The sequence below is a fragment of the Panthera uncia genome, chromosome A2, assembly GCF_023721935.1.
Source record: "Panthera uncia isolate 11264 chromosome A2, Puncia_PCG_1.0, whole genome shotgun sequence".
NCBI lineage: Eukaryota > Metazoa > Chordata > Mammalia > Carnivora > Felidae > Panthera > Panthera uncia.
In genome coordinates, this window is record NC_064816.1 from 15674226 (window position 1) to 15688218 (window position 13993).

At 47.3% G+C, this 13993-nt stretch overlaps 1 protein-coding gene across 7 annotated transcripts in view; it reads right to left on the reverse strand.

Moving 5' to 3' along the window:
- Positions 1 to 13993, reverse strand: part of KIF9 (kinesin family member 9) — a 53685-nt gene that overhangs the window by 25845 nt on the left and 13847 nt on the right. For 6 of the 7 annotated variants that reach the window (XM_049642602.1, XM_049642599.1, XM_049642600.1 and 3 more), the window contains 5 exons: positions 9928 to 10011; positions 9705 to 9797; positions 8787 to 8934; positions 7652 to 7716; positions 4972 to 5049 (listed from right to left, as the gene is read on the reverse strand). In XM_049642602.1, the coding sequence (XP_049498559.1) occupies positions 4972 to 5049; positions 7652 to 7716; positions 8787 to 8934; positions 9705 to 9797; positions 9928 to 10011 (468 nt within the window). The remainder of the gene's footprint in view (positions 1 to 4971; positions 5050 to 7651; positions 7717 to 8786; positions 8935 to 9704; positions 9798 to 9927; positions 10012 to 13993) is intronic. The other variant, XM_049642601.1, reaches the window with a different exon arrangement.

The window sequence follows — 13993 nt, forward strand, 5'->3', positions numbered from 1 at the left end:
ATATACACATACATAGTAAAATGATTACTATAGTCAAGTTAGCTAACATATCTATCTCCTCACCTAGGGACAATTTTTTGTGTGTGGTTAAGAGCATCTGAGATCTACTTTCCCAGCAAAGCTCAGATGATGGTTAGCATTTTTGAGCAATAAAGCATTTTTTAAATACAGTATACAATACGGTATTATTTTTTGAAAAAAATGTTTAATGTTTATTTTTGAGAGAGAGAGAAACAAAGCACGAGCAAGGGAGGGGCAGAGAGAGGGAGAGATACAGAATCCGAAGCAGGCTCCAGGCTCTGAGCTGTCAGCACAGAGCTCAATGTGGGGCTTGAATTCACAGAGTGCAAGATCATGACCTGAGCTGAAGTCGGACGCTCAACCGACTGAGCCACCCAGGTACCCCTACAATATGGTATTATTAACTATGGTCACCATGCTGTACTGAACTGGGGATAAGATCCCCAGAACTTATCCATCCTACAAACGAAAATTTGTGTACTTTGACCAACATTTCCCCTTTCCTCAGCCCCTACCCCCACTCTTGGTAACCACCACTCTACTCCCTGTTTCTGTGAATTTGACTTTTTAGGTTCCACATGTAAGTGCGATCTTGCAGTATTTTTCCTTCTGTATCTGGTTTATTTCACTTGGAATAATGTCTTCTAAGTTCATCAATGTTGTTGCAAATGGCAGGATCTAGATTCACTTCTTTTATTTTTTTTAAGTTTATTTATTTAAGTAATCTCTACACCGAATCTGGGGCTCAAACTCACAAATCCGAGAGTAAGAATTATATGCTCTCCCTGGGGCGCCTGGGTGGCTTAGTCAGTTGAACGTCCGACTTCAGCTCAGGTCATGATCTCACAGTTGGTGAGTTCGGGCCCGGGCCCGCATCGGGCTCTGTGCTGACAGCTCAGAGCCTGGAGCCTGCTTCCGATTCTGTGTCTCCCTCTCTCTCTGCCCCTCCCCCACACATGCTCTGTCTCTCTCTGCCTCTCAGAAATAAAGAAAACTAATAAAAAAAAATTTTTTTTAAATAGAATTATATGCTCTCCCAACTAAGCCAGCCAGGCTCATTTATTTCTTATATTTATCGTATCTCTCTCTCCCACCCCCAGTAGTCAGCTCTTTGAGGACACAGATTTGTGTTTTTTGTATATTAACACACTCCAGGTGCTTCAAAAAGTGCCTGGCACATGGTAAGTGCTCTATAGATTTTAGGTGAATGGATAAATGACATATTTCTAGAAACAGAATTGCTGAGTCATTTTACATTTGATGGATACTATCCTGTTGTCTTTCAAATGAGAGGCACAAGGGATTTTATGCTGAGAACCTTCTCTGTGAACAACAGGGCGTTCTTCAGTTGTCAAAAAATGGCCACTGGAGGGAGCCCCTGACAACTGCATCCTGGTACTGGTGACCAGGGCTGTGACCAGTCTGCAGCGAGAGGTGACAGAACCCTGGCATTCTGGTGTCTTTGTGGCAATTCAGGGCACAAAGCCTAAGACTCAAAGCACATGACCAGGGTCCAAATCCCGGCTCTGCCCCTCTGGGAAGCCCCAAGAGGTTCTCCTTCAGGTAGACTTCCTATGAGGTCAACGGGAGAGGCTTGGTGGCCAAGCCCCTCCCCTCAGCTGAGGGATCTCAGTTCTAAAAAATACATCATGCCGCCGCTAGGGAAAGTCGGGCTGTTGAGGGCCTCCAACTGGATGACTGTCCAGTGTGGCGCGGGGAGCCAGGCTTAGATCTCTGGGCCAATCAGGTGATGTGAGGAAATGGGTCATTGGCTCCCCCTGTAACCAGCCTCCATGTCACATCCTGAGACCACAGGTGCTTCTCCTCATGCCTGGCAGACTCGCCCTCCTGTACCGAATGGAAAGAAGCTGCTTGGAAACACAGGGCTGGAGCACCAGACCCCACAGAACAGGGCCTGGCAGCACCTCCTGGCTGACCAACTCCTTTTTTTTTTTGTATCTCAGATGGAACACGAACCTGACCAATGCCTTTAAAGACCAGGGACATTTTCTGGATGGAACTAATGCCTTGGAAACAGCACAGACTCAAGTAAGTTCCCTGACGGTCAGGGGTTTTCATCATAAACATAATGAGGATAATTCAGCACCTTCTGTTTAAGCAGCACACCAGGCTAGGAGCACCTCTCCACTCGGGAAACTTCCCTGGTTGACCCCACTGCAGCCTGCAGGTATGATCTTCTCTCAGCAGAGCAGAATATCAAGTGTTTGTCTGCTGCCTGTTTACACCCAAGGCTCACAACCTTTACACCACCTCACAGAATCACAGACTGACAGAGTACAAGGGTCACCTGGAGGTCATCAGTCCAGCCTCCTAGTCCATAGGTGAAAACTCTGAGGCAATTCCACAGAAGCTACCCCATGGTCCAGAAAACAGGCATCTATACTGAAGAGGGCGCTAGAAATAACACAGGCAGACTGGCTGTGGTCTATGGAAGGCGGCAGCCCAGGTAATTTTCCATGCCTCTCTCAAGAACTCATGCTTATAAATGCTTATCATTTTTTAAGTTTACTTATCTTGAGAGAGAGAGAGAGAGAGAGAGAGAGAGAGAGAGAGAGAGAATGAGGGACAGAGAGAAAGGGAGAGAGAGAAAATCCCAAGCAGGTTCTGCCCTTTCAGTGCAGAGCCCGATAAGCTCTTTTTTAATTAAAAAAAATTTTTTTTAATGTTTTTATTTATTTTTGAGACAGAGAGAGACAGAGCATGAGCAGGGGAAGGACAGAGAGAGAGGGAGGCATAGAATCCGAAGCAGGCTCCAGGCTCTGAGCTGTCAGCACAGAGCCCGATGCGGGGCTCGAACTCACAGACTGCGAGATCATGACCTGAGCTGAAGTCGAACACTTAACCGACTGAGCCACCCAGGCGCCCCTTAAATTTTTTTAATTAAAAAAATTTTTCATTTTTTAAGTAGGCTTCGCACCCAGCATGGAGCCCATTGCAGGGTTTGAACTCACAGCCCTTGAGATCAAGACCTGAGCTTAGATCGAGTCAGACACTTAACCGACTTGAGGCACCCAGGTGCCCCCCCCCCACCTTTTTAAAGAAATAAAACACTGCAGACAAATATGCAGCCCCTATGTACCTCTCTCCAAGTCCACCGCCCCCCCGACATCCCAGAGGGAACCCCCAGCCTCAGGTTGGTCTTTTCGCCCCTGTGTTTTGTTGTTGTTGCTTTTTTTTAATGCACACACATGTATCGATGAACAATATTCAGCTATGCTTCACATGTGTTTAGACAGATGCTACCATTTGGCCCGCTTCAATCCCGCTTGAGATTATCCAGCTGGCAGCTCGAGCCCTGGCTCTCTCCCTCCCTGACTCACTCAGCTCCTCTCTGGTGAAGGGCTAGCGGTCCCGTGCCCAGCTGCTCACTAGTACAATGAGCAGCACAGGCACCGTTCTGCCTCGAGGCTCTTCACATACATATGTGGGGACCGCCTCCAGACTGTCCACCGGGAAAGGGAACACTGCTGACCCATACAGCGAGCAGTGCGCTAGCCAACATTTACTGAGCATTCACTCCACGACAGCACTGTGGGAAGAGGTTTCTCCCCATTGTATGATTCTCCACAGCCTCTCTTAGAGAGTGGATTCTGCCACTCCCCCAATTTACTATTGAAGAAATGGTGGCTTACTAAGAATAAGTATCTTGCTGAGGATGTACAGCTGATGGAAGGAAAGAGCAGGTTGCTGAACCCCCAATGTGGGGGCCATGGCTCTTAACTACTGTGCCAGTGGTTCTTGAGTATGGCCCCGGAAGAGCAGCAGCAGCAGCATCTGGAAACTTATTAGAAACGTGAATCCTTAGGCCTCACCCTTTGGCCAATGGAATCAGGAACTCTGAATGGGTTCAGTGACCTGTGGTTCCAGAAGCCTGCCTAGAGGGGCTCCTGGGTGGCTCAGGCGATTAAGCGACAGGCTCCAGGTTTCTTCTCAGGTCATGATCTCACAGTTCCTGAGGTGAAGCCCTGTGTGGGGCTCTGCTCTGATGGTATGGAGCCTGCTTGGGATTCTTTCTCACCTCTCTCTCTGCCTGTTGCCCCCTCACATTCTCTCTCTCAAAACAAACAAACAAACATTAAAAAAAAAAAAGAAGCCGGCCTGGGGTTCTGCTACCAGGGTCTGAGAGCCACTGCTCTAACCCACCCCCCTCCTCAACCTCCAAACCATGGGTTAGTTACACAGAGCCACGGGGACCACTATTTTCCTTTAGGATTTGGAATCTGGAAGGTTTAACTACTTTGTCATGAGCTCAGGGCACATACATGCTCCTGTCTCTGGTAACCATGATTCCACAAGCATCCTGAAGGAAAATGAGGTAAATGAGTTTTTACTTTACAAGAAGTTGCCAAGATGCTCTCGAAAGCAATTTTATAGATTATGCTCTGGCCAGGAACAGACAAAGGCTCTGGTTTCTGCACATTCTCGCCACCACTCTGCATTGTGGAAACGTGCTAATTTTTGCTAGTCTGAGGGTGGACTTTCACTAAGGTTTCAACCTACACCTCCCTGGTGGTGGTGCTGAGCGCTCCTTCTGATCGGTCAGCTGTGCTTGCTGAGAGGGATCACACAGGTCAGCAGCAAAGAGGTTCCGTAGCGTTCTAACCAGATGAGTCTGAGACATGGTCCACACTGACTGAACTCTGAAACAGCTCTAAGGAACTCTCATATAGAAGTCCAGGGTAGTCAGAGGCCCTGAAGCCTCACACATGAACTGGGTGGGGACCTGACCTAGTCCTTTCACCTGTGCGGTGGCCCCCAAGTGGGGGGGGTGGGTCTCCAGGGGCTCTGAAGACTCTGGCCTGTCCCAGAGTGGAAAGGGACTGACCCGGGATCTCATTGAGGCAGGAAGGGAAGCCAGGCTTGTGTGACCCAGGCAGCAAACCCACACACCCTCCACGGTGAGACATCTGCCCACAAACCCCTTACTACCTCAGCATCATACTTTTCGTTGATGGCAGGCTCAGTGGTGACCAGCTTCATCCTGCTGGCAAACCGCAGTGAAGACAGCTGAAAAACAGATCAGACAGCCCTCTATGTCTTTGGCCAATTGCTTATGAATAGAGATATTTTCAAAACAGGCCAAAGGAGTCCACCAGGAAAGACAAATTTCTGCATATAAGTCTACTCCAATGTGAAGTGTGGGGTCTCCTTGGGGGTTCCACCCGAGTCCCTCTGGAGGGGCAGCCAGGCAGGGGTAATTATGGCCACAGGCCCAGGAGGCAGCCACGTAAGTAGGCACTTGAGAAAGAGCCCCGGCACTGTGCCCCACTGCACCAATGTTACACGACAGGTGGAGGGCTGTCCCTTGGCAACGAGGAACTGCCAGTGGTAGCACGGGGCGGGCCCTGAGATCCCAGCCTCACAAGATGGCGGGCTGTCGCAGGGCCCCGAAACAGGGGGGCGGGCCTGGGGGAGGGCCACCCAGAAGTGGCCCAGAAGAAGGCCCGAAAGCGCTCTTCAGTCCACCCTGGTGATTAAGAACCCTACCGCTGACCCACCACGCAACCTCAAACAGGTTTTGTAGCTTCTCTGTAAAGTCAGGGAGACTTCATGAAGAGGTGGGTGGTGTGCTCTGGATGGAGCTGGCAGGAGGTCCTCCGGAGGAGGCCCCTGTCACTAGTCGGAGCTGCTTCTGTGTGGGGTGGATTCGGACTCTCCTGCTCCAAACACAGCAGCGAGTGTGGCCACGACCCCCTTGCTGTGTTTACTCCCACACATACGTGCAGCGGCCCTGAATAAAGCAATGTGATCCACGACAGGAACACCGTCAAGGTTTTGAAGCATTTGGAGAAGAGACTCATTAGCTTCCACACCCCAATATGCCTTCATCCCAACCCCCTGAGGCCCCTCCAGCAGCTCCTCTGGGCTCCATGGGCACCGTCCTGGGTCACGGGACGGGATGGCGGGGTACCAGCAGAATGGCTTTCTATGCGGTGACCATCTCAGGGGTGGGAATGAGAGAGAGGGGCCTTCCACCGTCTTGGAGGGCATTGCTCAACAAGGCAGTCAGGAGGCCCAATTTTCATATGGCTCCTCTCGGGGTTCACTCGTGCTTTGTTATACTATGCGGTTCCTGAAGCCTTCCCCCCCCTGGGGATGCTGCCTGCACGTCAGTGGGAGCTCCCTCCCTGGCCTCCCAAGCCCCAGGGTGCTCTCTCTGGAAGCTGGAATGGTCCCTGATGCAAGAAACTGGGAGGCCCTGCAGGAGCATCTTGCCCTGCAACGTGCCTGGAAAGGACCTGTTTCACCTAAGTGGATTCGCCAGATGACTGAGGCTTGCCTTAAACATCCACACCTGACAAAATGTCTATGGAGCACTTTCCAAATCTGTCTTATTTATGATGAGTGGCCCTTCAGAGGAAGAAGGGAAGCCTCAGCCGGAATGCCCAGTTGTGTGAGCTCACCTGTGTCACTGCCTCAGCCATTAGAGCCCATATTCCTGCCTCTGGGTCTCCTAAGCTTGTCCCCTCCCAGGTCCCCTGGGTCCTGCTGCTGGGTTAATCTTCCTGAGTCACAACTCTGGCCACAGCCCTCCCTGCTCAAACCCCATGACACCCCAGCAACCAACAGAACAGCCAAGGCGGCACCCTGGCTGCCAGGACCCGAGCAGACTCTGGAGTCTTTTCTCCCCCTTCTCCTTCCTGAACACCACCCCCACTCCCCCTGCAGCAGCCAGGTGTTCCCGGCATGGGCCACACCATCAGGCCCACAGTTGCCTCTGCCAGAAGCATCTCTGCTTTCTTTTTATTTTATTTTATTTTATTTTATTTTATTTGTTTTTAAATGTTTACTTATTGTGAGAGAGAGCGTGCACACGTGCGTAAGGGGCAGAGAGGGAGAGAAAGAATCCCAAGCAGGCTCTGTGCTGTCAGCACAGAGCCCGATGTGGGACTTGAACCCACAAGCCATGAGAGCCTAATCCTGAACCAAAACCAAGAGCCAGCCACGTAACGAATTGAGCCACCCAGGCAACCCGCCTCTCTGCTTTCTGTACCACCAACCCTTTAAACCCAGCCAGCTCGGTGCCCACCTACCTCACCCCACTTTCAGGAAAAGTACCTTTTCCTCTGAAGGATTCTTTCGTCCAGACCTCTCACATTACTCAGGGCCATGGCAAGGAACTCTGAGGCGCGAGGCCACGTATAATTCACCTCTACCGAGCTGCTCTTCCCCCCACACGCACACACAGTACGTGCTCAATGCCCATCAGTTTGCACCAGCCTCATAACCACAGCCTGGAACCCTGTGGTGCTTCTAAGATTTTTCAGCGTGTAATTATGAAGAACAAGAAATCAGCTGCCCTAGATCCCAATTCACAGGAGCAGCACCGTGGGAAGCATGGTCCTTGCCCCCACAAAACCCTCTTCACATAGACTCCCACGGTGCGCCTGCTCCCTGCCTTGCCTCTTCCTCAACACAGCCTCTGCCCCTTGGTACTTGGTATTTGGATCCCGCAACAATTTTGGTTGATTCAGTCCCCGGATCTCTTCCCTCTTGACAATGTCTATGGCCCAGTATGCCAGCTTAGCCAGCCCGGAGCCAGCCTTACCCAGCCCTGGAACCCACAAGAAGGGATTCCAACCAGGCCGCCTCGGCTATCTTTACGTACCGTCTCTTCTAACTGGGCGGCTTCTCCGTAGATGTTTGTCAAGAGAACCATATTGCAATTTCCCCCTGCAGAAAGCAGGACACAGAAGGGCCATGAACCATGTGGGTATTCTGCCAAGAGATTCTTTTAAGGCTGGTAGGGGTCTGCTATGGGTTGAGAGTTTGTGTCCTGACAAAATTCCTATGTTGAAGTCCTATCCCCAAGTGTGATGGTATCTGGAGATGGGGCCTGGGGGAGGTGATCAGGTTTAGAGGAGGTCCTGAGTGTGGAGCCGGCATAATGGGATTAGTGCCCTTATATGAGAGAAAGAGAAAGACCAGAACTCTGTCTCTCTTTCTGGTCCCTTTCTCTTTTCTTTCTTGCTCTTTGCCGTGTGAAGGCATAGAAAGAAAGCAGCTGTGTATGAGCCAAAAAGAGCCCTCACCAGGAACCATCCATGCTGAACCTTGATCTGGGACTTCCAGCCTCCAGAGCTGTGAGGAATAAATGTCTATTGTTGAAGCACTCCAGACTGTGGCGTTTTGTTACAGCCACCTGAGCTGACTCAGACAGAGTCAGGAGGGACATGCCCAAGCATGTGTGAGACTGGAGGAGGGCAGGGAAGGGGAGAGGCCACTGGATGTACCTAAAAGAGGAGCCGGGGGAACAGCAGAGGAGAGATGGCATGGGGCAGGGGAGAGGGCTGTGGGCCAGGGCTTTGCTACTGGTGGCTCTCAATCAGTAATCAGACACCCAAGACCGTGCCATCAGGCGACACAAATATGACAAACACAACCCCTGTTCCTCTGTCAGGGAGGCTGTGGGGGAAGAGAAGGAGGCATGACAGAGACCCTCCACCTGGTCACCTTGAAGGCTGTGAAGGATTCTGCCAGGTTAGGGATGAGGGGAAGTGAGCAGGTAGTCCCAACAGAGGCAAAAGTTTAAGCAAAGCTTCTGAGGGAGCAGCACTGCATGCTGTGGGTGAAAGAGGGGACCATGCATGACTCTGCCTTTTCAGCTGTGTCTGGGATCACAGTGAAAAGGTTGCAGGGAAGTGCCAGCTGCCGGAAGGGAGCAATTCCATTACCACCAGTAGCAGCTAGACCCGGCCTGGCCCTCCTCCCTGTGCATGGACCTCGCCCTCACCTGCCCTTACCTAATGAGTCCTTGAGGGCGTGGGTAAGCTTGCACTGCCGGAAGGGGATGTGCTCCCGCTTCTGGTCCCCGAGGGCAATGATGGCCTGCTCCAGGAATGACAGCGACTTGTTGATGTAGGTGGCTTCCTTCAGGACTCGGCCCTCAGACTACAAACCAAAGGTCAATTCCACTTCACACCAAATGGGGAGGCTGCCTCACTGGGAACACTGTGGGTGGGTGGCCAGGCCGGAGCCTCCTTTCCAGAGCCAGTTCTTTTCTCAATATCATGGGATTGTATTCCATCATGGCCTAATACTAATACTCACAGGAATGCTCATGCGAATATTCATGGGAACGCTCACGGGAATATGAATACTTCTGTGAATATTCAATGAATTCTCACCTAAGAGTCACACCGATATGAATACGCACAGGAATGTTTGTGCAGACACTTGGGCAAATCATCTTGTGACTATCATACACATACAAACACTTAGCTGAATGCACATAGGAATGCTCACTGCATACTTGTGTGAATAGTTATGCTAATTCATGGCCAAGCCCATGAATAGCTGAGCTGAAATACTCATGGAAAGACTCATGTGGACACTCCTACTCATATGCAGAGAAATGTTACTACTAGCACCAAGCATTTTCTGAGTACTTATGGGGGGCTAGGCACCTGGCTAAGAATTTAGGGGCTGTCCTCTCATTTAATATTTACCAAAATCCTCTTAGGTAGGATGCAACTATGGTGCAGCTGTTTCCCCTCCACTAATTCCATCCCTCAAAGCTCCATGGGGTCATGCCCACATGCTCCACTGCGCCCAGCTCAGGGCTGGGCGCACAAATGCCCCATGAGGGACGTCCCATGTGCATAGGCACTGTGCAGGAAACAGGGCTGTGGCTTGAGAAGGGATGTCCTGCTCCCACTTACCCCAGACTTTCCCAGCCTTTCTGAGCCCGCTAGATCCACCAAGTTAATTTTGGAAGTGATGTACTTTTCGTCTGATAAGGTCCTCGAATGAGCCTACAAAACATCCAAACAGAGGTTAGATGTCACAGGGAGAAGCTTCTAGTCTGCAGCAGATCCAGTGGGACTGGGCTGTGCCCCGCCCCCATCCCCCCATCACTGGGCTATTCAAGGAGCTCAGACCCACCTCCACATAGATGGTGAAAATGCAGTGCGACCTGGATGAGTTTTTATTCATTGTGTGGGAGGCTATAATCCTGTTGGTCTCTCCCTGAAGAGGAGAGGAAAAGTAGACAGCATTTTGAAGAATTAAAACAATAAAGCATTTGGGTTATTTTCAACTATTCTGACAGGTATACAAGTGATTTCATGTTACTGCAATCAGACCTTCCAGAGATATCTCATTTATACACTAGTAGAATGAGAGACCAATTGGAGTCCAGACCTAGACTTTCACCCTCTGCTAGGGATGTGTGAATTTGTAGAGCTTTCTGAAAAGCCAAGTAGCAATAAGAATGAAAAAGTCTTAAAAATGTTCATGAATATTGACTAACAATTAACCTACATACCCAATGATTAGGTCTATCTGTACAATGGAATGTTATATAGCCAGGAAAATGTTGACAAATATGCAGAATCCAAAATCATAACAAACTGACTTCAATGGCACATTAAAAGGATCATGTACCAGGGCACCTGGGTGGCTCAGTCAGTTAAGTGTCTGACTCTTGATTTTAGTCATGATCTCACGGTTCATGAGTTTGAGCCCTGCATCAGGCTGTGTGGTCACAGTGGGAAGCCTGCTTGGGATTCTCTCTCTCCCTCTCTCTGTCTGCCCCTCCCCTGCTCAATCTCTCTGTCTCTCTCTCAAAATAAATTTAAAAACATTAAAAAAAATTTTTTTTGCACATTTAATCCCATCTTGGCATCTGCTTCTCAGAAGGCACAGACTAACATACTTTTAAAGGACTATTGAACAGACTGACATTGACTTCTCACTACTAGTGATGGAAACCATAACTTTGCAATGATCTCTTTAATATGGTAGAACAAAACAGGGGCACCTGGGAGGCTCAGTTGGTTAAGCATCCGACTTCAGCTCAGGTCATGATCTCACAGTTTTTGGGTTTGAGCCCCATGTCGGGCTATGTGTGGACAGCCCAGAGCCTGGAGCCTGCTTCAAATTCTGTGGCTCCCTCTCTCTCTGCCCCTCCCCCACTCTCACTCTGTTTCTCTGTCTCTCAAAAATAAATAAACATTAAAAAAAATTTTTTTTAAATATGGTAGAAGAAAACAAATGTGAAAATAGAATTTTATACCCAGCAAAAATATCTCTCAAGACTAAGGGTAAAATAAGGACATTTCAAAAAACAAGAAACTCTTTGTCACCAGCATGCTCACTGTAAAGGATATACAACAGAAGAAAGAAAACAATCTCCAGTGGAAGGTGATGGAGAAAAGAAAGGAAAAGCAATGAGGGTGGTAAATACGAGGGTAAACGTAAAAGAATGTGTACTATATAAAACATTAATAATGATGCCCCTGCAGAGTCAAAAAACAAAAACATAAAAGACAAGGTAGCAATCCTAAGGTTCTTATAGAATGCAGGAGGAAGTAAAAGGTTTTCATGAACTTTAGATTTTTAGAGGTTTTATTTTTTTATTTATTAAAAATTTTTTAATGTTTATTTATTTTTGAGAGAGAGAGAGACAGAGCATGAGCTGGGAAAGACAGAGAGAGAGGGAGATACAGAATCTGAAGCAGGCTCCAGGCTCTGAGCTATCAGCACAGAGCCCAATGCAGGGCTCAAACTCACAAAGTGTTAGATCATAACCTGAGCTGAAGTCAGATATTCAACTGACTGAGTCACCCAGGCGCACCACAGAGGTTTTATTTTTAAATATATATATATATATGTCTATTTATTAATTTTGAGAGATAGCAATCAGGGTAAGAGCAGAGAGAGAGGGAGAGACAGAGAGAATCCCAAGCAGTCTCTGAGCTGTCAGTACAGAACCTGACATGGGGCTTGAACTCATGAGCAGTGAGATCATACATGACCTGAGCCGAAATCAAGAGTCGGATGCTTAAATGACCAAGCCCCCAGGCACCCCTATTTTTAAACATTTTAACGTAATTATAACACAATTAAAATGATAATGTTATAGTAAAATATAATAAAAATTATGATAAAATGACACTTTATTTTGATCCACAGGAGTTTTGAAGAAATGTACAGGGAGGTCCCCTGTACTCTTCACTCAGTCTCTCCCTAAGATAATATCTTGCAAAACTATAGCGCAATATCAAAACCAAGAAGCTGACTTTGGATAATCCATAGAGCTTATTCACATCTCACTAGTTAGATACACTCACTTGGGTGTGTATGTATTAACTAAATGTGCCAAGTTGTTATTTCTGGGCTAAACGGAGAGAGTGAGAGAATATAAATATGAATGAACATACAACTTCTAAATTAGTAAAAGGGAAAACAAGTATAATAAAAAATATCCAATAAAAAAGGGGCAAAACATGGGTAAGGGGCATTAAGGAGGACACTTGTTGGGATGAGCACTGGGTGTTATATGTAGGGGATGAATCACTGGATTCTACTCCTGAAATCATTATTGCACTGGATGCTAACTAACTTGGATGTAAATTAAAAAAAATAAATTAATGAAATTAAATTAAATTAGGGGCAAAACGGGTAAGAAAAATAAATGTAGAACAAATGGAACAACGAGATAGCACATAATAACATGACAGATGTAAACCCCAATATATCAGTAATTACATTAAGTGCAAATGCAATGAAATGCTTCAGTTAAAAGATAAAGACTGTCAGACTCCCAAGACTGAATTATGATGAAAAGGAAAATCTAAACAGACCAATTTATGAATCAGTAATCAAAAACCTCTCAACAAATAAAAGTCCAAGGTCAGATGACTTAACTGGAGAATTCTACATGTGGATTAAAAAAAAAAAATTGGGGGTGGGGCACCTGGGTGGCTCAGTCGGTTAAGCATCTGACTTTGGCTCAGGTCATGATCTCACCGTTCATGAGTTCGAGCCCCACATCAGGCTCTGCACTGACAGCACAGAGCCTTCTTGGGATTCTCTCTCTCCCTCTCTCTTTGCTCCTCTCCTGCTTGCTCACTCTCTCTCAAAATAAATAAATAAACTTAAAAAAATAAAAATTTTTTAATGTTTTATTTATTTTTAAGAGAGAGGCAGAGTATGAGCAGGGGAGGGAGAGAGGGAGGGAGACACAGAATCTGAAGCAGGTTCCAGGCTCTGAGCTGTCAGCACAGAGCCCATCGTGGGGCTCAAACCCACGAAAAGTGAGATCATGACCTGAGCTGAAGTCAGATGCCCAAATGACTGAGCCACCCAGGTGGCCCTCTACCTGTGGATTTTTAAAAGAAAATCCTCTTATGTGCTCTTTACACAGAAAGTCAAAACAAAAAATTTACATACATTCAATTAACCTAAAATCAAGAATTTTTGTTCATCAAATAACACATAAAGAGTGAAAAAAAGGCAAGCCATGGGAAATATAACATATTCACAATACATATAATTGAAAAAGTATTAGTTTTCAGAGTATATAAAGAATTCATGCAAACAAGACAAAGAAAAAAAAAGACATCTATAAAGAAGATAAAAAATATGGGAAGGGAAATCCAAATGGTCAATAAACATATGAAAAGGCCCTTCACTTCATTAGTAATTAGGGAGAAGAAAACAAAGATCACAGTGGGAAAAACCACACACCAGCCAGATTGGTCAAAATTTTAAGGTCTTAAGGTCTAACCCACTGTGGGAGTATACCATTATGGGAAAGAGTTGGCATTGCCTAAGAAAGTTTAAGACACACTCAATGACCCATAACTGCAGTCCTTGGTTTTACCTAGAAAAATTCATGCTTATATACACGAGGCAGACATACAAGAATGTTCCCAGTGGCATTGTACGAAATATCCCTCAAACTAGGAAAACCTACATGTCCATCAGAAGTAGAGTGGATAGGGGCACTGAGGCGGCTCAGTCGGCTCAGCATCTGACTCAATTTCAGCTCAGGTCATGATTCCAGGGTCGTGGGATCAAGCCCTGTGTTGGGCTCTGCACTGAGCATTGAGCCTGCTTAAGATTTTCTCTCTTTCTTCCCCTACCCCTCTCCCTTGCTCATGAGCACACTCACTCTAAAAGAAAAAAAAAAGAAAAAGAAAAAAAAAGAAAAGGAAAGAAAGAG